This window comes from Toxorhynchites rutilus, chromosome 2 (genome assembly GCF_029784135.1).
Source record: "Toxorhynchites rutilus septentrionalis strain SRP chromosome 2, ASM2978413v1, whole genome shotgun sequence".
NCBI classification, from domain to species: Eukaryota; Metazoa; Arthropoda; class Insecta; order Diptera; family Culicidae; genus Toxorhynchites; species Toxorhynchites rutilus.
The window spans coordinates 323,249,123-323,275,108 of NC_073745.1; the positions used below are offsets into that span (position 1 = coordinate 323,249,123).

At 38.6% G+C, this 25,986-nt stretch overlaps 1 protein-coding gene across 7 annotated transcripts in view; it reads left to right on the forward strand.

The window, feature by feature from the left end:
- LOC129764388 (calmodulin-binding transcription activator 1) overlaps window positions 1-25,986 on the forward strand; it is a 675,564-nt gene that overhangs the window by 414,884 nt on the left and 234,694 nt on the right. Inside the window, exon 1 of one of the 7 annotated variants that reach the window (XM_055763408.1) lies at window positions 13,839-14,065. The exons of the other annotated variants lie outside the window; for them this stretch is intronic. Within the exon in view, the coding sequence (XP_055619383.1) occupies window positions 13,915-14,065 (151 nt within the window). The 5' untranslated portion in view covers window positions 13,839-13,914. Of the gene's footprint in view, window positions 1-13,838; window positions 14,066-25,986 lie in introns of those variants that run through there. 7 annotated transcript variants of the gene reach the window in all.

Sequence of the window (25,986 nt, forward strand, 5' to 3'; positions counted from 1 at the left end):
TTGATGTCCCTCATTAGGTTCTGGACAACCGTCTCATCGACTTGTTTGCTCACATTTATCCAATCCTTTTTGAACTGCTCAAGGTCATCGGCTGCCTTGTCCTTCTTCCGCAGTCGTCCCTTCATCAAAGCCCAAAATTTTTCAATAGGTCTTATTTGCGGACAATTTGGAGGATTCATCTCCTTTTCCACAAAATCGACATTATTCTCGCGATACCAATCCAAGGTCAAACGTGCATAGTGGCATGATGCCAAATCAGGCCAAAATAGTGTCGGACCAGTGTGCTTTCGGATGAGCGGTAACACACGCTTTTGGAGACATTCTTTCCGGTAAATTTCACCATTCATATTCCCGAGAGTGAAGAAAGGAGATGATTTCATGCCACATTGACAAACAGCTTGCCAAACCAGCACTTTCTTACCGAATTTTTCGCAAAAAATTGACTTCTCCGCGTTCGGGACATCTGTTCCTTGCTTTACAGTGTAAAACTGTGCCCCAGGAAGAGTTTTGTAGTCCAGTTTGACGTAGGTTTCATCATCCATGACGATGCACAGTTCGCGTTTGCTTAAAATCCCATCGTAAAGCTTACGGGCACGGGTTTTCACGGAACTTGCCTGAATTTGACTGCGTTTGGGACATTTTTGCTTTCTATATGCCTTCAGTGAGTTACGTTCTTTGGCACGTTGAACCATACCGATTGATGTTCCACACTTTTTTGCGCAATCCCGTATCGATAATTCCTTTTTTCTTTCAAATTGCCTGCAAATCTTTTTATCCAAGTTTGGCTTGGATGGCCCAGGTTTTCTGCCGCGACCGGGTAGATCCTTCAATGTATTATACATACCAAATCGCTTGATAGCGTTTTGGACCGCATGGACGCTTACTCCTTCCGCCTTCGCCAATTTTCTCATTGATATTCCTGTTTCGGAGCAGTATCTGGTCACAATGGATTTTCGTTTTTCTTCTGTTAGCCCTCTCATGATTGCACTTTTAGGAAAAAACGATCTTTTAACAATGCTAACTGAACGCTAACTGTGTCAACAACAGGAGAAAAATAAACAGCTGTCAAAACAAGCTATAGTCTTTTTCAGACGGAGACTCTAAGGCGTACCCATAAATAACGATACGGTCCTTAAAATATGAAAAAAAAAAAATCAGAAAGTTATGTTCTTCCGTTATTGCTCTATTTTTTAAAATTTTCACTAATAGTTTGATTAAAAATACATCCCCATAACGAAATTGCGAAACTTCCTGCATTTTTTTAATCATTTATGTGAAGATATAAAAAAAGTTAGATACAAAAACATCTTCATAACGAAATTGCGAAACTTTCTGCATTTTTTTTTAATCATTCATGTAAAGATATAAAAAAAATCTCAGTTTTCCACAAATGATACAAACAGTAAGGATTTCCTTGTTTTAGATTTTTGCCTAGAATTGGGTATTTGAGATATAGATATTTCATCCAAATATTTTTCTTCTGCTGTAAAAAAGATGAACAATCGACCAAGTTACGATTTTTTTTAAAAAGTAGAAAATTTTGAGCCTAGGGGCACGGACGTAAGTTTGACGTAGAACTGTGATTGTTAGTACCAATTGTATTTTGTTTTATTTTAATTTTTGTCATTGTTAGCAAATCTGTTATTTTAACTCTTTTGAAACCCCAAATGGTGGCCATGAAAAGGACTGTTTCTTATATGTACTCATAACCGTCAAACGGGTTGTAACGAACAAAAAACAAAACTTAGTTTTTGGCAGGAGGTTCAATTGTCTAACTAAAAACGATTTATGAATATAATTGTGACATATGACAAGGTGGAATTGACGAATCTACGTTAAGTTTACAACCAGATGGCGCAGCAAGCAAAATGATGATGCTTGTTTTTTTTTCGGTTTGAAATTCGCATGAATTTTTCAGAAAAAAAACAATTTTTTTCATTACATTTCCCGGTATTAAGTATTCTTTTTACGCTAAAAAGGTTAAAAACCATCATTTTACATTGTTTTATCCATAACATATAAAGAATGGCTTGGTATAAGTTTAGTAATTTATATTTTTTACTAGGCAAACGGTAGCTGGCATATGTTGCGCTTATACTGCAGATCTTTCTCGCATCGACCGAACGGAATCCCCTCCATAATCAATGATATCAATCAACTTATTATGATATTGATTGCATCGCCATTATCCACTTCATGAGCTTCTAAAAAATGTCCGTAAGTTAGTACTCATAATGCATATACATATGCATTATCAAACTTAAAAATTTCGAAGATTATCTATAGCTTTGTTAAGATACAGGGTGGGCCATTTAAAGTGGAAGCATCTGGCAACCCCATAACTTTTGACAGAGATGTCAGATTAACAAAAATCATACCGCGTTGGAAGCGTCATTTCAGTGCAATTTTAACCATGGAACAATACACACCTAAACAACGCGCTGAAATTGTTCAGCTGTACATTCAAAATAACTTCTCAATTGTGGCTTTTGGCAAAAAATCATAATGTCTGATGAGGCGCATTTCAACTTGAATGGAGGAGTGAATAAACAAAATTGTCGGTTTTATGCTACTGAAACCCCTCAATTCATCGAAACGCAACCTCTTTACGACCAAAAAGTTACTGTGTGGTGTGGCATTTATGCCGATAAAGTCATCGGCCCGTACTTCTTTGAAAACGAAAATGGAGCAACGGTAACCGTGAATGGGGAGTGTTATCGGACAATGATAACCGATTTTTTATTGCCATTTGTTCGTGAAAATGAATTGGACAATTACTGGTTCCAACAGGACGGCGCTACATGCTATACAGCGGCTGCCACGACCAAATTATTGCGCGAAATGTTCCCCGGAAGATTAATATCGAAAAACGGCGATTATGACTGGCCACCGAGATCACCTGATTTGACGCCTCCTGACTTTTTTTTTATGGGGATGTTTAAAATCCAAGGTATACACTGGTAAACCAAGGACCCTGGCTGCGCTGAAAGACAATATCCGACAAGAAATTGCTGCCATATCGGCCGAAACATTGGGCAAAGTGATGGAAAATGCCGAAAAAAGGGCACATTTTGCGGTCAAGGCCAGAGGCGGTCATTTACGAGATATCATATTCAAAAAGTAGTTAGAACACATCTCCTTGGACCAAAATAAATGAATTTCAAAAAATAAATTTTAAAATTCCACTTCTTTACTTTGCTATTGCAAAAACAAATCCTTCCACTTTAAATGGCCCACCCTGTACAAACATCTAACTTTTTTACCAAATTAATAATATGAAGTTTATGGGGGAGCTAGCCATCTTACTAACCCACTTCACTATCTACATAACCCTTATTCGTACGCATTGACTGGATGTCTAATTTGTTTGATTGAACGAATTATTGCACACGATTTTGTGTTGCATACAACATTCACGGGAACCAAGCTGAAAGAAAGAATGCATAACACATGATTTACCTTTGCATTCACTTGCAAAACATACCTCTTTTTGTCGTTAAATTGTTCACTTGTTTCACTATTTCCACTGCGTAGCGGTGAAATTGCTGGATGAATTTGCCGTCTAATGGTATATATTATAATATATATCGTAAGAACAATTCTGCGTGATATGCAGTTGAAATCTCCTCATTTTTCGTTACTTTTTTTTCTTCTTATTTTTATATAGGGTTGGGGAAAAAGAAATGTCGTATTTCTGATCGAAATTTGACGCTTTATTTAACATACTTAAAATTATCCAATTTAAGTCAAATATGCGCCGTTTTGTTCGCAAACTTGTTGACATTTAGAAGGCAACTTCATTATACGCACCCCCCCCCCCCCCCCTCCTATAAAACCCCCCATCCTCGCAAGCCTCTTTTGAGGCCAACTTAGTATCACCAACAGCGTTTTGCATGGACCGGAGCTCCCGAGCTCCCGTAGCTTCTGGCGGATCATCAAGGATGTGTGAGGCCGAGCGTTGTCCCGCTGGAAAACAACACCATTCCTATTGATCATTTCTGGCCGCTTCTGGTCAATCGCCTGCTTCAAACGGTCACAGTAGAGAACCGAGTTGAGGGTCTGGCCATAGTTGAGCAGCTCATAGTGGATGAGCAAAACCTTCCTGGCCGTCAATCCAGGCTTGGCGATGGTTTGGGACGGCTCACCGCGCTTCGACCACAACTTTTTTCGCTTTAGGGTGTTGTACGTGATCCACTTTTCATCGCCAGTTACCATCTTCTTCAAAAATGGGTCGAGTTCGTTCCGTTTCAGCAGTGCATCGAAACCGTTGATTCGGTCCAAAAGATTTTTTTGCGTCAACTCGTGTGGCACCCATACATCCAGTATTTTTTGGAATCCAATCTTCTGCAAATGGTTCCATACGGTTTTATGGTCTATACCCCCTTCCTGGCCAATCGAGCGGGTGCTCACATGCCGGTCTACTTGGATCATTTCAACGATTTCATCAGTTTCCACGACGATTGGCCCACCAGTACGGGGTGTATCTTCGACAGTCACTACACCAGAACGAAATCGATCAAACCAACGCTGTGCTGTGCGAATCGTTACAGCATCGGGTCCATAAACTACACGAATTTTTTCGGCCGCCTTCGTTGCAGTTTTACCTCGCAGTTAGCACAGATTGTCTTCTTCTTTCTTTCTTTCTTTTTTTTTAAGAGGCTTTAAACTTTGCAGTTCATTCGCCTCTAACATTGTCGTCTTTAAATAGCCGTATAGTATGACCCGATGCGATAAGTACAACACAAGATATGTTTAAGTGTTGCCATATGTTGACAATATACGACATTTCTTTTTCCCCAACCCAATATATAATATCAATTTATTGTCAAATTATTTAGGTGTTATTGAAATTTCACTATTCAATTCATTTTGGAGAGCTGATAAATCTATTGCGCCCTCTGTGTCGTTTATAATTCTAATGTAAGTAACCAATAATTTCAAAACATTGATTCTCTATGTTGTTTGCATGTGATTAAGAACAGGTCTCAATAATTCATTAAACTCCAGCGTTCGCCAACCATTAAATATTTCACTTGTTTTGCGCTGCATGAGTGTCCACGCCGCTGCTACTAGTTGACATTCGCTGAATTTGTGCTGCAGTGTTTCTTCTTCTTCTTCTTCTTTTTCTTTTTCTTCTTCTTCTTCTTCTTCTTTTTGGCTTTCAGTTTCATGAACTTTTCAGTTCATTCGCCCCTAGTTGCAGTGTTTCTGTTGTTCCGTTGCAATGTGTACAGATTTCATCGTCCGCCCGACTTATAACGTATGAAAGTCGTCGATGTGGTGTTTTCTCATTCACGAACATTAATAACTCTCCGCGCTGTGTTGACGTTAGTGCGCTTGAGGATATATTTCTCCATATTTTTCGCCAGTTCGCAGATGGTGAATTCGCCGCCACTTTTGGTGGATCTGTTGCCTCGATTGCATGCCGTTGAATTTGATCGGAGGATCGGTTTCGAACAAAATGAGCGGGAAGTGTAGGAATCATTTGCGAAATAATTCTCAGGCAAGATATGATTTGTAGAAGGGAATGAGTTCGATCTCCTTGAGATGACGACTAGTGAATAACGCTTTGCACTTTAACGCCGGTAGTTGCAATTTTAATCCTCCATTTTCTCGATTACGGGCAAGTTGTTGCATGGGAATACGTTCAGGAATTCTATTCCATAGGAACGTACCCATTTTTGATGTGATTCTTACTATATATACTCCATTTGGTGATAAAATGGACAGAGATATCAGATTTTGGAAGTGATGAATGTGTTGAGAAGTGTTGTTTTCTGTTGTAAGGTTAGTGACCGCATTGAAGGGAGCCACACTTGTTGTGAAAATTTGCTTACTAATTCACCCCAGTTGAATGTTATCATGCGACGAATAGAATTCGCATAGGTAATACCTGAAATCTTTAATGTATCTACCGTTTGCAGCCATGGGATTGTCATTGCATTTCGTACCATGATACCAATATCAATGGCTTTTGTTTTCGCCCTATTCAGTCTTGCGCCGGAGACTTGTTCATATTGCATGAACAGTTCTCTTATACGTTCGATTTTGCTCACTGATGTTGCGATGAGACTGATATCATCAGCATAAGCGACAACGATATCATTCTCACATACCCGCTCTAGTTAAGTCACCAACGGGTATAAATAGAGTACGAATAGGTGCATGGATAGCGGATCTCCTTGCCGAACCGATCGCTGGATAGGAAAAGCTTCAGATAGGAGTCCGTTTATCTACAAACGCGATGATGCCAAAGAACCAATACGAGAGAGCAAGTTGACCAGCCTCGGGTTGAAGCCGAGCGAGCACATGGTGTGATAGAGAAATTGTCGATCCACACGATCGAATGCGTGGTCGAGATCGAAAGAAATGAGTTTACCTTGCTGTTTGTTTACTTTCATTCGAGCTATACGGTCTTTCATCGCAAGCATCGCATGGTAGATATTCCGATTAGCGTTTGCACATTTTTGGCTCTCACTGAGAAATCCGTTGTCACTCATCACTCTTTTTATCCGAGCTTTTAGAATACGAGAAAGAATTTTGTAGTCGTAATTCGCGTCATCGAAGGTACGGTGTCGCCACCTATGAAAGTTTCGCGTGTGAGTGAAAAATATGTAAACAAACCGTTGCATATTTTCTCTGTAATTAATATACTGATTTCTCGAAAACTTGTACCGTGTTTATCTTACAATTAGTGGAAATTGTTGAAAAATAGTTTTCCTTAGCTGTTTCGATGCTCCGAACCAAAATTTATTGTCATTTAGTAGTGAAAATAAGCCGTTGAAGTACACCCTCTGTCAATCTACCTGCGAGAGAGGTAAACCGAATTAATGAAATTTGATATAAAAATATCCGCTTAGTGTTCATAAAATACCTAAAATACAAAGATCTGGCTTCTATTCAATCAGTGCTCTAATATTTTTCAAAATATTTTCCTTAGAACGTGTGAAATATGGACGTCAAAAGCTGCGCAAATTGCCCGGAGAACATGCAAGTCGGACGAAATTAGCTTGAAGCTGACTCCGAACAATCTGCAAAATTCAAAAGCCGTATTGTTTGTTTCGTCCCCGGATGTAAGCAGAGATATCGCCCCGGAATTTCTTTTCATGCCTTCCCTCCGAAAATGGACAAATCGCGGTATCTAGACTGGATCCAACGACTACGGCTAAAGATAGAACCTACAAAAACCTCCCGTATTTGTAGCCTCCATTTCACCGTGTCGAACTTCTCCAAGTATTCACATTCACATTTTCGCACTTTTGAAAAGCAGTGTGAAGCAGTCCAACTTGGTGCAAAATGTGCAATAATAAAGAAATAAAATAAAACATACTTAAGCAAATGACACAAAACAGCCATGACGTGTTTGCACTTCCCTTTACCAGCTTTACAGGAACACGAAAACAACTATTTGGAGAAAGAGATTTTCGTACGAATTTTTATTGTATGGGGTTCCGAGCTTGGAGATGATGACTGAAGGCAGGACGAGAAAATACTGAAGCCTTCATCGTGAACTTCTTCAACACCAACTATTAGAATATGTCCAGCTTTGAATACTCTTTCGCCTTCGACGACTAAACGGCTTCCACCCGCAGCGTAATCGAACACATCCGCAAACTCCACAGCCACGTAGCAGGTTTCATTTTCTCCGACTGATGGCTCCTGATAATGCATGAAACAAGGTCACAGAAAAACACTTATAAGTTAAATTCAGCTTAAGCTACGGCAAAGTTTTTTTCACTGCATAAGGAAAACTCATTTTCCAACCGTTTGGAAGATAAATTTTGCACACAATTATTAATTTTCATTAAAATTTAGTATCCTGAAAGTTTGTTTACTTTTTCACAAGTAAAGACTGTGTCCTTTGGATGCGGTAAGAAAACGTTTTCCCCTGCAGTAAATTTATGTGATTTAACTAAATTAGCATCCTAGAGGATAGTTCTTTCGATACATACTCACCATTACGAAAATTTCTGCAAAAAACGTTAAAAACGGTGCGTTTAAAAATCACATTTTTTTTGCAATTCTTTGTTGACATTCGCTTCACGCACACAAGCTGTCAAATTCAGCTTCGTAGTCGCGAATCTACGTTGGTGTGCAAGCATCTCTTTTTTAATTCGGTTGATTGCCATTAGCATGTCAGGGTTTTGCCAGTAGCCATCGTAGGCTTGTCGTAGCAAGTTGTAGCAACGTTGCTGTTCTCGATGAAAACAGTCGTATGCCTGTTTGGATTTCCACCGAAAAAATGATGCGATCTTCGTTTCAGCATATGAAAGCCACCACTGCATCCATGACGTGTAGTGCCTTCTTTGAAAAGTCCAATTTTGCCACTTTATGCTAAGTTCAGCAATGTTCTCGTCTGTAAGTAAATGCGGACGAAGATACCAGTATCCTCGATCATGTTCTCTGCCAAGATGAGGCAAGCATGATCGCACCAATAGAGCTTTATGGTCACTGAAGGAACAAACATGTGTTTCTACAGATCTTAGCATTTCTCGAAGTACCCGGCTAACGTATACACGATCTAATCTAGATGACGAATTGTGAGTAAGATATGTATACCCGGGAGTGTTCGGATGCAGCCTCTCCCATGCATCATCTAGTTGGAGTTGTTGTACCGCTGCTCGAAGAGCCGGACTCGCATTTTGTCCAGTAGTATCACACGGTCGCAAGACACAATTGAAATCACCGGCCAGTATGATGTGTTCGGTGTGACGACGAAGATGGTATGCGACGGCATTATTGTAGAGATATTCTCTGTCCGTATATGTTGCAGAGAGTAGTATTATGAACTCTCAATGTGATTATTCGTCCATCAATGCTCTTCTCTATGGAGAGAAAACAATACGGTCCTTACCTACGCTGTACCTTTTTTGGTTTGATCTACATTGCATATGATATAGGCTGTCAAAAAAGTCCTGCGGTATTTCCGCGAGGTGTCGTTGTAAGCGTGTAGTTCTAGTTGTATTAATTGTATCGAGTCATACTATAGCTTGTTGGAAAGGTATTATATAGTCCTTGACAGTGTTTTGTTTGGTTAAGTCGTTCGTGAGTTATAGTGTCGCAAATATGGAGCAAAATAAAGAGAAAATCCGACATATTTTACAGTACTACTATGACAAAGGCAAAAATGCATCTCAAGCTGCCAATAAAATTTGTGCAGTTTATGGACCCGATACAGTTTCCATTTCCACCGCACAACGATGGTTTCAACGTTTTCGTTCTGGTGTAGAGGTCGTCGAAGATGCGCCACGCCCCGGAAGGCCTGTCGTCGAAAATTGCGACAAAATCGCTGAATTAGCCGAGAAAGAGCGGCATAGTAGCAGCCGTAGCATCGGCCAAGAGCTGGGGATAAGTCATCAAACCGTTATTAACCATTCGAAGAAGCTTGGATTCACAAAGAAGCTCGATGAATAATCTATTATGAGCTGCTTCCCTATGGCCAAACGCTCAATCCGGACCGGTACTGCCAACAACTGGACCGCTTGAAGGTAGCACTAATGAAGAAGAGGCCATCTTTGATAAACAGAGGCCGCATTGTCTTCCATCAGGACAACGCCAGGCCACACACTTCTTTGGTGACGCGCCAGAAGCTCCGGGAGCTCGGATGGGAGGTTCTTTTGCATCCGCCGTATAGTCCGGACCTTGCACCAAGTGACTACCACCTGTTTTTGTCCATGGCGAACGGGCTAGGTAGTCAGAAGTTAGCCACAAAAGAGGCCTGTGAAAATTGGCTATCCGGGTTTTTTGCCAATAAGGAAGCGAGCTTCTATAACAGGGGTATTATGAAGTTGGCATCTCGTTGGGAACAAGTCATCGAACAAAACGGCGCATATTTGACTTAAAACAGATGATTGTAACTAATTTTATGAACAAATGAAAATTCAAAAAAAATACCGCAGGACTTTTTTGACAGCCTAATATTATATCCGGGTAGACTTGGATTCTCGTTTTCTATCTCTTGCAGAAAAACGATATCTAAATCGAGCATTCGAACGAAGTTTTTGAGAGCATCCAACTTCGTCGCGTTCGTGATGGTGTTAATGTTTATTGTGGCGAGGTTATAGTTCGTGTACTGAGTCATGATTTACTTTCTCCAAAATGCGAAACATCGCTCTCTTCTTGACGCATCGGCGGGTTAAGACGGGCCACTTTTAGTTTTAGAAGAAATCCTCAGTTTTTTGGCAAATATATTACGCAAGAAGCATGATTAGCTGAAATGAAGTGCTTGAAAAGTGCAAAATAATGCAAAAGGTGCTCTGGGGTCGGTCCACTTTCGACGGGGGAAAAGCGCCATATGTCGTGATATTGAATGATTTTCATATCAAGTAAAATATCATCTTTTTGCTCGTCGAATAATCGTCCTTATAGATTCCGATAATTTGCTAAATTGTTCACAAATATTTGCAAAACTCTGCGCGTGGAATATTGATGGCCTTTTCAGAAGTGTGTAGTTTATGAACATCCCTAAACGGTTAGTACCTTAGACAACACTGTTGCTGTTATTTTTACTAGATTAAACTGTTTTACAATATCATCTCTCCGTCTTACTTCGTCATAGTCCGTTTTACCCCGCCAGTGAAATAAAAAGCAATTTTTTATCATTTCAAAAATTAATGAAAAAACGCAAAAAAAAGTAATGCAATCAACAGTTACACATTTTTAGTAGTAGATTATTAGATACTCAATGATATGTAGTACAAAAAATAGGGGTAATCCTGAAGGACGTTCAAATGAAAATTGGTTTTCTTAGGGAGACGGTCTTATCCCGTCTTCCCCTACAAGTGACGAAATACAACGGTTGCATATCACCAGCAGCAGACTTAAACTTAGGTGTTCCACAGGGTAGTGTGCTTGTTGTTGCTTACTGTATATGTTTATATTGTAAATAAACGATGTGAAACTGATCCTGCAAGAAGCTGAAATCAATCTCTCTGCCGACGATACAGTACTGTTTGTCGTTGCAGATAGTTTCAACGAGTGTTTCAATAAAATGAGTCATTAACTGAACATGTTTTCCGAGTGGTTGAAATGGAGGGGGCTTAAGCTGAACGTTACCAAGACAAAATTCATGGTTGTTACTACACGGCTGAGTACTAATATAGATAGAACAATCCAAATTGACGGTGAGGAATTTCAGAGAGTAGACTCAATGAAGTACTTTGGAGTTAGGTTGGACGGAAATTTGAATTTTAAGCGAGCGCATTAACTATACAATAAGGCCGCCCAAAAGTTTGGTGTACTGTGCAGAGTCAATCGCTTCCTGATAATAGATGCGAAAATTATGGTCTACAAATCAGTAATCGCTCCTCACTTTGATTATTGTGCTTCCATTCTGTTCCTCGCGTTTATATAAAAATACAAATATCGCTATTCAAAACAGTAGATAGGGGTGAAAATTGGTTATATATGTATTTTTTTCAAACCAAATTTATGCAAAAAAAAAAGACACAAAATTATTCACAATTTTTTTTTCTTGTATAGGATCACCCAAATCGTTATTTAATATACAGTAATCGATATTCTAGCGGTATCATATATACTTTACGTTTTATTCTTAGGCCTGCCAAGTTTTTTGAGTATAATTTCATCAAAGTCGGTCGAGCTGTTTCAGAGGAGAGTTTATTTGGTATCTAAGAGTGTATTCGGTATCGTATGTTTGATTCAATTGTCCAAGATTTTTTATAAGGGCTTATACAAAATTATTGGACATTTCTTCCGATGAAAATAGAGTACATTACCGTTCTTTAAAATAATCAAAACTGATCATTCCACTCAATTTACTATTTAAGTATCTTGGCAAGTTGCTAACTCTTCACTGGAATTGACTCCATCAACCATCTAATTGCCCCAGAATGGTAGCCGCTAATTGAGTGTTAGATCGATTTTTTTTCTCTACTGTTATCACGCTTTCGATGGGTGCTGTTGTTCGTTAAAATTAAGATGTTAGTATTGGGCCATAGTGGCCCAACACGGCTTTCGGACTAAGTACTAACTCCTTCACGGTCGGTTTTAGACTGGTCTGTATTTCCTTAAATTTTACATTGCTTAGGTCACTTGGGTGTTTCTTGTTTCTCCATGTCAGCACAAAATGTGCGTTTGATTATACAGCGTTCGCATTATTTTGATTATACAGCATTCACACTATCGAGTCGGATCCTCCGCTGCGCCCCTTCCAGTTCGCGCAGTCGTTTCGTGTTTCTCCTCCAATGGTAGTAAATGATGGCGATCACCATCGCCACGATGAATGCCCCGTCTATGGAATATGATGCGACGTCGTGCATCGATATGGTATTCTCGATCTTATCGCTGCCGAACATTATACTTGTTTTTAATTGTCGCGTTTTCTTGGAACTCGTAATGTTCCCTACATTGTGGCGCATTTTATTGCATCGAGGAGGGTCTTAATCGCTGACCCAAGCACTCGAGCGTGTGAAACCACTTCGTTTGGAATTTCGGGTCTCGCTATTATCAGCGGAAATTTGCATTGTCAATTTTTTCATAGGGTCGTCACCCAATCTGATTTCGTGTACTTCCAGGTGCTGTGTGTGTGTGTGTGGGCGGCAATCCCGCTGTCCACGAACCATTTACCATTTGGTGGCGTGCTGTAAACTACTTTTCCGGAGTTATGTCATGTGCATCCCGAAAACAAGTAGTTTTGCAACCCCCGTATAAATACACGCATATATGATAGGTGTAATTAAATGTCCACTCGCACCCACCTTCTTCCCTCCCCTGCTTCTGCGTTGTTGACTATTGTTTTGACACAGACACGGAACCCGGACCGGACCAGACCGGGAAGGACTCGCACCGATGTGGATCTAAAACTAACAAGCATTTTATTTATGTATTTACCGGGCCCCGTATTAGATGCAAATTGTGTGATAAAAATGAAAAATGAATTGCCGAGAGCAGTCTCCGGACACGTGTGAGAGTGAGCCACGCGAGAATCCGCGTGGAGTATAGAAAGTTTAAATAAAACAACAACAACAACAAAAAATTCGTATGTGTGTAAAGTGTAGTGCCCGGTAAATAATTAACCGCTCACGGAACACATCGGTTCCGCATTTGGAGACTCTAGCGAATCGTGTGACAGCGGTGGGTGCGTGAGGGAGCGGGAATTTTAATGCGTTTTTAATTCGGTAATAACGACAGAACACGTCTCCGGGCCCTCCGGCCCGAGTGCAACATCGAATTTAATGTGTTGAAATATCCTCGATAATGACGTTACTCTTAGACGACTCTGCAAGCGCAATTTGTTCGAGGCGTGCGGCGGGAAAAAATGTCGCCCCGAGTGACAACAATAGCTCGGTTAATAGGCAATCCGGCGGTGGCGCTGGGATCCCAAAGGACGAAAGTGATTTATTCGCGCTGGTCGCATTATTGATTTCGGGTGTGCGATTTTAATATGCATGATGGAAAGGCAATATTAATCAAGTGGTTCATTATTTTCATTACCACCATTATCATAACAACGCGTTCGGTTTTTGGCCAGCCGCGGACTGGTTTGGGCGGCCATTCGCCGGTGAACGGTGCCATAATTGTACCGGTTTTGGTGTGAAATAGACCTCTAAATCTGACCAGTCGGCTGGACCGCTGAAATAAAAAGAACCCTTCAAAAACACGCGCCTAATAATGGCCGATTATCGCCATATGCCGCCCCATCACCAGGTTCGTGGTGGTATGTACCATCCGCTCGCAAACCACGGAATGCTCTATCCACCTCAACCGGCCCACGCCGGTTCAACGTTAGCGGGGATGCAACAACATCAGCAGCAGCAACAGCAGCAACAGCAAGCGCAACAACGACAGCAGGCTCATCAGCAGATGAATCCACATTCCCACCAACAGCAACAGCAGCAGCAACAGGCTCTGAGTCATCATCCGGGGCCACCAATCCCACCACCCTTACCTTCCATGTTACACCAGCAGCATCCTCTCAATCATCATCCCCATCCACACGCAGCAGCCCATCACCATATGCTCACGCGGCACTATCTTGGGATGCACGCGGGTCATCCGCGACTGCATGGGCTCAACATGACCACCAGCATGCCGCTGAACGCAAGTAAGTGAACGCTTTACTCTATGAACGGAAGTTATCTGCTATATTAGGGTCTGATTTGTAGGCTTAATGAGCCATAAATCACCCCGAAAACATCTGAGCCTCAAAAACGACGTCATCTTTCTTTTGCTGTCGATCTCCGTCTTTATTGTCCCCCAGAAAAAAAAATACGTGAACGCATAAATTCCTATTGCCCCTGAAAAATGCCGTCAATAAAATTTTAACTCACTCACATCTCCACCCTTTCCTCCGCCGCTCCTCCGCTTTCCATTTATCGGATTCCCATAAACTTTTATCACTTAACAAGATCATAATTTGTGCTCCGGTCGGTCTTTCTTTTTTTATTCCGCTACATATGGGACGGGATATCGGACATAAATTTGATGACGTGTCGTATCATTTTTTTTTCTTGAATAAGTGATAAAGAGTCGTGCAACGTGCAAAGTGAAAGTCAAGGAAATTATGGACAGCAATATTAATACTTACTCGAAGAATGTTTCGAAGCCACCTGCGATTTCCCAGAGAAGAAATCGAATCGAATTATTTCCGTGAAACATCTTTTAATGCTATTCAGCAATTCCAAATGAAATCGTCCTAAAAATGCAGATTTTAAAAACTTGTATTTCTGATTCCAATGAAAGTGTGTATTCCGTTTGGGTTGGAGGAAATATGAGTTTTCCACAGGAATTGGTAATTTTTTGACTCAAGCGTAACTTTTGAAAAGGGCGTATCGATTTTAGTAAGAGAAATCTTCGATAAATTATTTCTCAAAAACTATGAGTCGTACCGAAATAGTGTCTTAGAAAGAGTTATAGAGTATTGATGGTTGAATATGAAAAAAATGTACACTGAGAAAAAAATAGTACTCTTTTTTTTATTTACAAAATAAAAATTCAATTTGCAATATCCAAAATACATATTTTTGAATTTAAAAAAAAAAATTTCTTACAAAATAGAAGTCATGCAGAAAATTTTAAAAATGGGCCCAAGATGGTAAAACTATTTTTGACGAACTTTGTGGAACATCAAATTTTTAGGAATTTTCTAAACTTCGAGTTTTTGTATGTTAGCAGTCATTTTTAATGACAAATTATGAATCCTGATGTTATTTAAAACAAAAAAGGTTATTATCAATCTCCTTTTAAATGTAGCCATTCTCGAGATATTTAAAAAAATATTTGTAATTTATTGTCTTTTTAATAGTAAATAGGCCCTTTAAATATGTTTGTCGTGGTATACCATCATGTTCATGAGATTTTATGAATTCGCTTATAAATGAATTTTTTTTTATCCCTTTTGTTTATTTTAGGCTCATTAGCATTTTAGCTGTAACAGAGCCGAATTTTAATCGTGTACATGTCACATATTTATCATATCTATAATTAGCACATTACACAGTTGCCATTTTTCGGCGTTAGAATATTCCCTTCTATACCATTGCAAATGGTACATATTTACACAGTAGCCATTTAGGCGAAAGAGTTTTCTATCTGTTCTTCCATTATCCACAGTTAAGACTGGACAGCGGAGACAGTCGTTGATCCATTGTTGAGTTATTTATAGAACAGCAGCCCGATGTGTCTTGCAGAGCAGAGCAGTTGTATGGATGAATCGATCTTATTTCGACCGTGGATCGATCTCCATCGCTGATGATTGTTGCGTGGACGTAGTTATTCTGTAACAATACAAAGATGGTCAATGGGGGCCCTGAGTTTTGAACTCACGTATATATAAATGAATTGAATAAGAATGATTGTTAACATACAAAAAATCGAAGTTTCGAAAATTACTAAAAATTCGATGTTCTACAAATTTCGTCAAAAATAGTTTTACCATCTTGGGCCCATTTTTTAAATTTTCTACATGACCTCTATTTTATATGAAAAAATTGAAAAAAATATTAAAAAATACATATTTTTTGATTAGGCAAATAAAAATTTTATTTTGTAAATAAAAAAAAGAGTACTAATTTTTCTTCTCAGTGTATATTTTTTACAAATTAAGCCAACAATACTCTATAACTCTTTCTAACACACTATTTCGGTACGACTCATATTTTTTGAGATATAAATTATCAAAAATTTCTCTTACTCAAATCGATACACCCTTTTTAAAAGTTACGCTTGAGTCAAAAAATGAACCATGATGATGCATTTGGAAAAGTTGTTGGAAATTATAAGCAAATTCATAAAATTTCATGAACATGACGGTATAATACGACAAACATATTAAAAGGGATTATTTACTATAAAAAAGACAATAAATTAGAAATATTTTTCTAAATATCTCCAGAATGGCTACATTTAGAAGGAGATTGATAATAACCTTTTTTGTTTTAAATCACATCAGGACTCATAATTTGTGGCTAAAAATGATTGTTAACATACCAAAATTCGATGTTTCGAAAATTCCTAAAAATTCGATGTTCCACAAAGTTTTAATTGGAAACACTTTCAACAATCGTACCTGTTACTGTTTTAATTGAAGGTGGAACATCCCTTTGGAAACACTTTCAACAATCGTACCTGTGTTTGTTTTGGTGCTGCATAATCCAGGAATAATAATTTTAATGCTGAAAAATGTTCTGTGGAATCGTAGAAAAGGTACATGTTAGCTTTAAACAATTATTAATTCAATAAAGAGTTGACAGATCTATAAGAAATTTTTCTCTCGTTCATAAACATTAAAATTTGTTGACAAACATAAAATAACGATGATTCTAATAGAAGCTTACTGTAATTATTAACCGCACATTGAAGTACTTCTTCTGTATTTCGGGGTCCCCGCCCAAACTGACCCACCACCCACACCTTACTACCGGAGTGACCCTCACCCGCACTCGGTACACGTGCGCGCTGTAATTATGTATTTGTTTAAATTAAACTTGAAAGGTGAAAAACAGCACTCTGGTAGGTGCTAGGTGGTGGCAGCGTATCCAGCAGACACCATCTCTTCCTCTAGAATGGGGTGGATAGTTTCCACCCCAGCGAACACTAAAACGACGATGGTGCGGAAGCGTTAAAAACACCGGCCAAAATGAGATTATTACCGGCACCGGTTAGCGTTTGGCTTTGGAATGGAATTGGTCAGAAGGCATTAGTAGCACTATGAAAAATATTGTTTGTATTTTTTAGCATTTTAGAACATAACGTTTTATTAATAGATTTTCTTGTCGACTATTTTTTTGTCAAAGCACAATTTTCTTGACAATCTGTAGTGCAAGATGTAGTATCTGTTTTCACTTTTGGTAGTCAAGTTCGATCTGTAAGCGCACTTTCACTTCTAAATACTAAGAGGGATGTACATTGATCATACGTACACCAAAAATTAATTTTTAGCACATGTTTTGGCATCCCGATTTATTACATTGAATGAGCCCAAAAATCACAGAAAATGTGCTACTTTCCCATCCTGGTATATCATATATATGAGCGAGCGAAAAAAGAGACACATTGCAAACAGGCACACATTAAAGCTTTTCTCATACTTATACACGGCCCAGACCAAGAAAGGTATATATTCAAGTTTATACTCTCCTTTTTACTCTCACTTAACACTTTCCACCTTCATTTTATAATGAGGTGTAATATTATCACGCATTCATAAAACAGCACAAGTGGCTGTGTGGATAGAGTGGTCGTGTAAAACAGCCTTGTATTCCAACTGGCCTTGGTACGATCCCCGTTGACGTCGTTTGGATTTTTTTTGGGTACAATCCCAAAAGAGATGAAAAAAAGAAAGAAATGCATGCTACCATTCATACAAACATTTTAAAGCTTTTGAAACAGATGCTTTTATTTGCTCATTTCACCCTTCAGTACACGAAAAAGCAAAGCAAAATTTCGATACGGCATTCCTGCTGTATGCTTGATTTTCCAAATCTGATAAGTGTGGTGTATAGCTTACGAGATGTTTAGAGATGCGATGCAATCAATAACACGATTTTTTTAATTTTTTCGACTTAATCCCCTGTGTCTTTTCCCTTTGAGGTACCGAATTTTAGAAAATAAAAATACTCATGTTGCACAGAAATTTTACATCATTGAAAATTGAAAAAAATGGTGTGTTGTCATATGATGATAAACCTTGCCAACACAATCGAATATATTCCTGACATTGACTAATGATGGTGAGTTCCAAATTTCAGATCATTCGGTCAACGGGAAGGGGATTCAATCTGTATTAATGTGGGACAGTGTTTTTTTTCCCCTGTTGGATGTGAACCACTGCGTCCATTATTCTGAACTATTGTGGTATATCCCATTTTTTTGTACTCCGCTTCAAGCTTACCTACTACTTATTGATGAAGAAGTAGACTGAAAGCTATAGCGAGATAGGTGCCAATCAGGAATACTCTGTTTGATAAATTTTATAATCCTGATCGGCGACGCAGACCAAATTTCCTTGGGCTCCAAAATAGCCTTATCAAGGTATTGCAGTCTGCGTCTAGTTAGAGCTCCACAATTACAGAGCAAATGTTCCGAGGTTTCACTTTCGGTATAACAAAAACGACAAATATCATCTTGCACTAAACCTATGTTTTTGAGATGGTATTTACTCGGACAGTGTCCTGTTATAAGGCCTGTGATTGTGCCTAAGTCTTTCTTATTAAGACTCAGCAATTGTTGAGTAATTTTAATACTCGACGTGATAAATTTTTTTGACTGGTTAAGTTGTACCGCCAACCAGTTGGCTAACACTTCCCGGTCTTCCCAGTTCTTCAGCTCACCTTTCAACACACAGTCAGATATTCCACAGAAAGGTTCTGGACCAGTGAAAGGTGAGCTTGAGCCGTTCCTGGCAAGTTCATCTGCTCGCTCGTTTCCCTCTATTCCACAATGGCCAGGAATCCAGTACAGTTGTACCGAACTTATCCGACTTAGTTGCCGTAAGAGGAGAATGCATTCCCAGACATTTTTTGAGGAGCATTTAAAAGCATTTAGAGCTTTAAGTGCCGCTTGACTGTCTGAGAATATGCAGATGTTAGCATGTCTATATTTTCTTTTAAGGCAGACATTTGAGCATTCTATTATCGCAGCTATTTCTGCTTGAAAAACAGTTGGCCAGTTTCCCATAGCTACAGAGATTTTTGTTCTGGGACCATACACTCCAGCACCTGTTCTGATTCCCATTTTTGACCCATCAGTGTAGAACATGATTGAACCATTACGAACACTGGGACCGCCTTCATTCCATATTGAACGAGAAGGCTCGATTACACTGTATGGAATGTCGTAGTTAGTCCTAGGTTCCATCCAATCACTGTTCATCTCTGAGGATGGTCCTACGGGTAAGAGATTCAGGATGCTCAAGTGACCAATTTTGTCTCCGTCTAGTATTTTTTTCCATTGTTTAAGCTTTAGAGCGCTTTTCTTAGCCTCATGTTGGTTCAGAGGTAGCAAGTGAAGGATAGCCTCCAGTGCCTTCGAGGGTGTGCTTCGCATTGCTCCAGTAATTGCAATGCATGCTAGTCGTTGGAGTTTGTTTAGCTTTTTTGTAGCTACAGTCTCCTTGGTCTTTGGCCACCAGACTAATGAGGCATAGGTTATTCTAGGCCGCACAATGGCAGTGTAGACCCACATTACCATTTTTGGTTTAAGACCCCATGTTCTTCCTATCATTTTAGAACATGCCCTTAGGGCTATATTGGCCTTACTGATTATTGCATCTAAGTGCGCATTCCAGTTGAGTTTAGCATCTAGGATAACACCTAGATATTTCACTGAAGCGCTGCATTTTATTTCCACTCCTCCAAGATATAAAGACTGCAGATGCTGTTTTTTCTTTTTGGTGAATGGAACAATTGTTGTTTTCGAGGGATTTATGCTCAGACCTTCTGTGGTACACCAATTTTGTGTTAGGTTTAAGGCCATCTGCATTCTGCTCGATATCACGTCGTCGAACTTGCCTCGTATCATTATGACTAGATCATCGGCGAAGCCCACAATTTCAAAACCTTTTGCCTCTAAACTTGTCAGAAGGTCGTCAACTACTAGTGACCAAAGGAGAGGTGATAGAACGCCTCCTTGTGGGCAACCCTTTGTTGCAATCACATAATTAGACGACCCGCCCAGCTCCAAGGTGATTTTTCGGTGTGTGAGCATGCCATGGATCCATTCGACTATACAATTATCGAAGTGTCTTCTTCTCATTGCCTGTGCCATTGATTGATAAGAAGCATTATCAAAAGCACCTTCGATGTCAAGAAATAATGCGGTTTCTTTTGACAAGAGAGATTTTTCAATTTTTGTCACAAGCATGTGTAGTGCTGTTATTGTGGATTTGCCTGATTGGTAGGCAAACTGGTATTTGGATAGTGGGTGTTTGGACATGAATACAGACTTTATGTATTCATATAATACTTTTTCCATAGTTTTCAACAGTATTGATGATAAACTAATTGGTCTAAAAGCCTTTGGAAGTGATTTGTCGTGTTTTCCCGCTTTTGGGATGAAAACTACTTTCACAAGTCTCCATATCGAAGGAATATGCTTTAGTATCAGACTTGCCTTAAAGATCTCGATTAGAGACGGAATTAGTTTTGATTCTCCATTTTGAATCAAGGCTGGAAAAATCCCGTCTGCACCTGCAGATTTGTAAGGTAGAAAGGATCTCACCGCGTTTGCTACTCTGGCCCTCGTGAAGACTAACCCAGCAACTATGTTAGCGACATCCTTTGCACTTTCGGGTCCTATGAGACGCCTTCGAGAGCATATTGTGTCGCCATTATAGCCAGGATTTGTGTCCGAGTGGACAGATGTAGATCCCGGAAAGTGAGTCTTCATCAGTAAGTCTAGTACTTCTGAGGGGGTTTTTGTGAACGAACCGTCGTCCTTTTTAAGCGATCCAAGCCCGTTCGAGTGGTCTTTTGCCAAAGTCTTGTTGAGTCTAGCAACAGTGTTACATACATACAAACATTCAAATTACATAATAAATATGACACAATTTAATACCAACATTGAGATGACAAATGTTTCTCTGGGAACTTATCTGGTACGATTTGAAATGTCTGATAGATTTCCATAGATTTCTTCTGTTTTGGGAACATGAAAAAAAACCACAGGGAGCCAAATCTTGTGAATATGGTGGTTGTGGCACCCAAAAAACGAAGTAATGATGAATTTATAGGTGTATAATTGTGATGCAAAATCCATCAATTGAATCTGCACAACTCTGGGCGTATTCTCATATTGTACTTCACAAATCGCAAAACTTCTTTTTGACCGTGTAAGATTTTGATAGAAGCTCTTGATGCACTATGCCACTGTAATCGAAGAAAATGATCACTATAACCTTGAATTTTTTTTACGAAATTGGATAATTCTATAAATAGTTCAGATGCTGATACGTTAAGTCTTATAAATTTAAATCTACGATTTTATGATTCGTCTATTTCTTAAAAATAAAAAAGCAAACGGTGAAAATTAGGAAAAATACTACGTTCAATCTGCGATACATTATGAAAAAATCATAAGTTTAAAAAAAACACGTACAAACACATTTCCAGACAGTACTGTGTCTCAAAACTTAATTTAATAATTCCAAAATTTTAAATTACTAAAAAACTTGTACCGCTCAACACTCTGAAATCCTGAAAAAAAATCGCATGTCACAAACAGGTACAAAATTATGCTTTAATGAATCTAAAATAAAAAAAAAATAAAATTTTTGAAATGCTAAAAGAATTACTTTAAAATACCATATTTTTCATGAATATTTTTTATAATTTGTTGCGGTACACCATAGTAGACGAACTTTGAGTATTTTCTCGAATTTTCATTTCCAAGCCTATTGAGTATGGCGTGGGAAAAAGGAAAACAACATTTTTCACTATAGACGAATTTCATGCCAACTCGTCTTTGGATTTGGCAGAACCATCTCAGATAGCAGTGAAACGTTGTGGGTGTAAAGACATGGGTCATTTAAGCAACTTTGCATACTTGAAATATTCGAAAAAGAATTAGACAATTTTTTGGAAGAAGCCATATTTTTTCTCTTAATTTTTTACATGAACTTATAACTTAAAAACTATGATACCTACAAAATTCTTGTCAAAGGATGAAATGTAGGAAATTGTTTAAATTTTGACAAAAATTTTTTGGAAAAAAATTTCGCTGACAAAAAAGTTAAAATTAAAATTCATTTTTCTCAAAAAGGTATTTTTTTAAAATTCCCAAATATATATATGAATAGCCCTTGAAATTTCCAACAAGTCGTCCATACATCGGAAGATGGGCACTTTTACAGGAAAAAAGTTTTTCGAACAACAACTTTTTCATATTTTCTTTGAAAAAAAATACAACTTATCCTAATTTTGTTTAAAGGCAAGATAGCGATATAATATATTCGAAAAAGTTTTCGATCTTGTTAAAATATAAACTTTTGTCGAAGACATCAACTTTCTATCTTTTATAGTATTTGGAATATAAGTCATTTTTGTATGAAGACTCCTGAAAAAAATAATGTCCTGCTCGTAACGTTTTTGTGTGTAAACTCTCACGTTTGACATGTTCTTGACATGTTTCTAAATAGAGAAAAGTTAGCAGTACATGTAAATTGCGATAATTTGTACATAAAAATGTTACGAAATAAACAGTAATAGCATTGGTTTTCAAAAATTCATTTTTCTCGAAAACATATGCTTATAAATTCTGAAATAGATATAAATAACCCTTAAAATTTCCAACAACATTTCCATACATCGGTTAATGTTAAATGCTATTAATGTTCAATTCGTTACATTTTTATGTATCAATTATCGCATTTTAAATGCTCTGCTAACTTTTCTCAATTTAGAAACATGTCAACATGTCAAACTTGAGAATTTACACACAAAAATGTTACGAGCAAAACATTAATTTTTCAGTAGTCTTCATACAAAAATAATTAACTATAAAAAAATAGAAAGTTTATGTCTTGGACAAAAGTTTATATTTTAATAATATCTAAAACTTTGTCGAATACACTATATCGCTATCTTGACTTTAAACAAAATTAGGGTAAGTTGTATTTCTTTCAAAGAAAACCCATCTTCCGATGTATGGACGACTTGTTGGAAATTGTAAGGGCTATTCATGTATATATTAGGCTGTCAAAAAAGTCCTGCGGTATTTCCGCGAGGTGTCGTTGTAAGCGCGTAGTTCTAGTTGTATTCATTGGGCCTGATTCTCGAATACACTACGAATACACTTCACGGTGGAAACGGAATGAAACGCATTCGCGATGACAACGGTACGGTGTCGACATCTGGATGCGAGATGATTTTCCCACTAAATTTATCATTATAATATCAAACTATCTTCAGATGAAATTTTTGTATGAGATTATTATATCACATGAAGAAAACAAAGTTTTCCACTCACATTGAAAACCAGTTTGATACGAAGAAGTTAATTTTCATTAATGATTTTTCATTTGAAAAGTGCTCATTCTGCCTGAAAACTCATCATTATCTTCGACACATCACTAACTCGTAAACATAGTTCAATGGCGTGCCGTTTATTTCGTTTCCACCGTGAAGTGTATTCGAGAATCAAGCCCATTGTATCGAGTCATATTATAGCTTGTTGGAAAGGTATTTTTGCGCGCTATAATATAGTCCTTGACAGTGTTTTGTTTGGTTAAGTCGTTCGTGAGTTATAGTGTCGCAAATATGGAGCAAAATAAAGAGAAAATCCGACGTATTTTACAGTACTACTATGACAAAGGCAAAAATGCATCTCAAGCTGCCAATAAAATTTGTGCAGTTTATGGACCCGATACAGTTTCCATTTCCACCGCACAACGATGGTTTCAACGTTTTCGTTCTGGTGTAGAGGTCGTCGAAGATGCGCCACGCTCCGGAAGGCCTTTCGTCGAAAATTGCGACAAAATCGCTGAATTAGCCGAGAAAGACCGGCATAGTAGCAGCCGTAGCATCGGCTGTTGAATACAGCATGTGATAATACTTCGGACAACCCCTCAACATGATAGATTTTGCGGCATGGGTCCAAATAATTTGTATTAGAATGTTAATCACCAACACCTATAAGAGGAAAATATAAACATACAAACAAAGAAGGGAAATGTATAGAGAAAGGGAGGATAAAAGTTCATAGGAAAGTATTGAAATTATTTATAGCTAAAGGATTCAAAGGGAGTGCAAGTTAGATAGAGCCAATAATTATTACAAGGAAAAATTTATCAAGAGATTGTAGAAACCATTGTAAATAGTAGTGGAATAAAATAGTAGTAACAAAATAGGAATTCAAAAGGAATAAAGTGGTATCAATTCCCTAAATAATATATTGAATGTAAAAGGAGCCACCGAAACTACCGAAAGCGGATTGAAATTCCATGTGCGAATATCGGGGATATATCGTAACCCAGGAGGAACCAGACCAGGGGGCAAGGGCCCGTATCCCGACTAAAACATCGGCCAAGAGCTGGGGATAAGTCATCAAACCGTTATTAACCATTTGAAGAAGCTTGGATTCACAAAGAAGCTCGATGTATGGGTGCCACACACGTTGACGCAAAAAAAAACACCTTTGACCGTATCGACGCATGTGAATCGCTGCTGAATCGCAACAAAATCGACCCGTTTCTGAAGCGGATGGTGACTGGCGATGAAAAGTGGGTCACTTACGACAACGTGAAGCGCAAATGGTCGTGGTCGAAGCCCGCTGAAGCGGCTCAGACGGTGGCCAAGCCCTCATTAACGGCCAGGAAGGTTCTGCTGTGTGTTTGGTGGGATTGTCAAGGAATAATCAATTATGAGCTGCTTCCCTATGGCCAAACGCTCAATTCAGACCTGTACTGCCAACAACTGGACCGCTTGAAGGTAGCACTCATGAAGAAGAGGCCATCTTTGATAAACAGAGGCCGCATTGTATTCCATCAGGACAACGCCAGGCCACACACTTCTTTGGTGACGCGCCAGAAGCTCCGGGAGCTCGGATGGGAGGTTCTTTTGCATCCGCCGTATAGTCCGGACCTTGAACCAAGTGACTACCACCTGTTTTTGTCCATGGCGAACGAGCTAGGTAGTCAGAAGTTAGCCACAAAAGAGGCCTGTGAAAATTGGGTATCCGAGTTTTTTGCCAATAAGGAAGCGAGCTTCTATAACAGGGGTATTATGAAGTTGGCATCTCGTTGGGAACAAGTCATCGAACAAAACGGCGCATATTTGACTTAAAACAGATGATTGTAACTAATTTTATGAACAAATGAAAATTCAAAAAAAAATACCGCAGGACTTTTTTGACAGCCTAATATCAGATTATTTTCAGACACAATTCTCGTGCAAAATTTTTCATTCACTTGCAAATAACATGTTTCTCCGTTACATCGAATAAATGTTTGAGACAGAAAATATGATAGAATAAAGACAACGCTAAATCGGACAATTCCTTTCTCGAGTTTTGCTCTTATCAACACATTCGGCGATCCATTTTATATAGATATAAGACGATGTAGGAGTGCGTTTCATCACAATAAAATCCACTTCCACTTTCGAACGAAGGTCAATTTCGTTACTGGACTAACAACGCTATGTTTGGTTGATATATGTGCATTATTTTTATCGGACCCTCCTCCTTTACAGAGGAGGAAGTGGTGTCATACCATCATAGAAACATTTCTCGTACCCAAAAACCTTCACATTCCAAATTTGGCTCCATTTGCTTGATTGATTCTCGAGTTATGCTGAAATTTGTGTTCCATTTGCATGTCAGCCCCCTTCTAAGAAATTAGGAGGAGTGTCTATCCAGCATAGAAACATTTATTGCACCCTAAAACTTCCACATGTCAAATTTGGGTTCGCTTGTTTGATTAATTATCTAGTTATGAAGAAATTTGTTTTTCATTTGTATGGCAGACAATTGACCCCCCCCCCTCTGTTACAGAAAGGGGAGTAGGGTCTATCCAGCATAGAAACATTTATT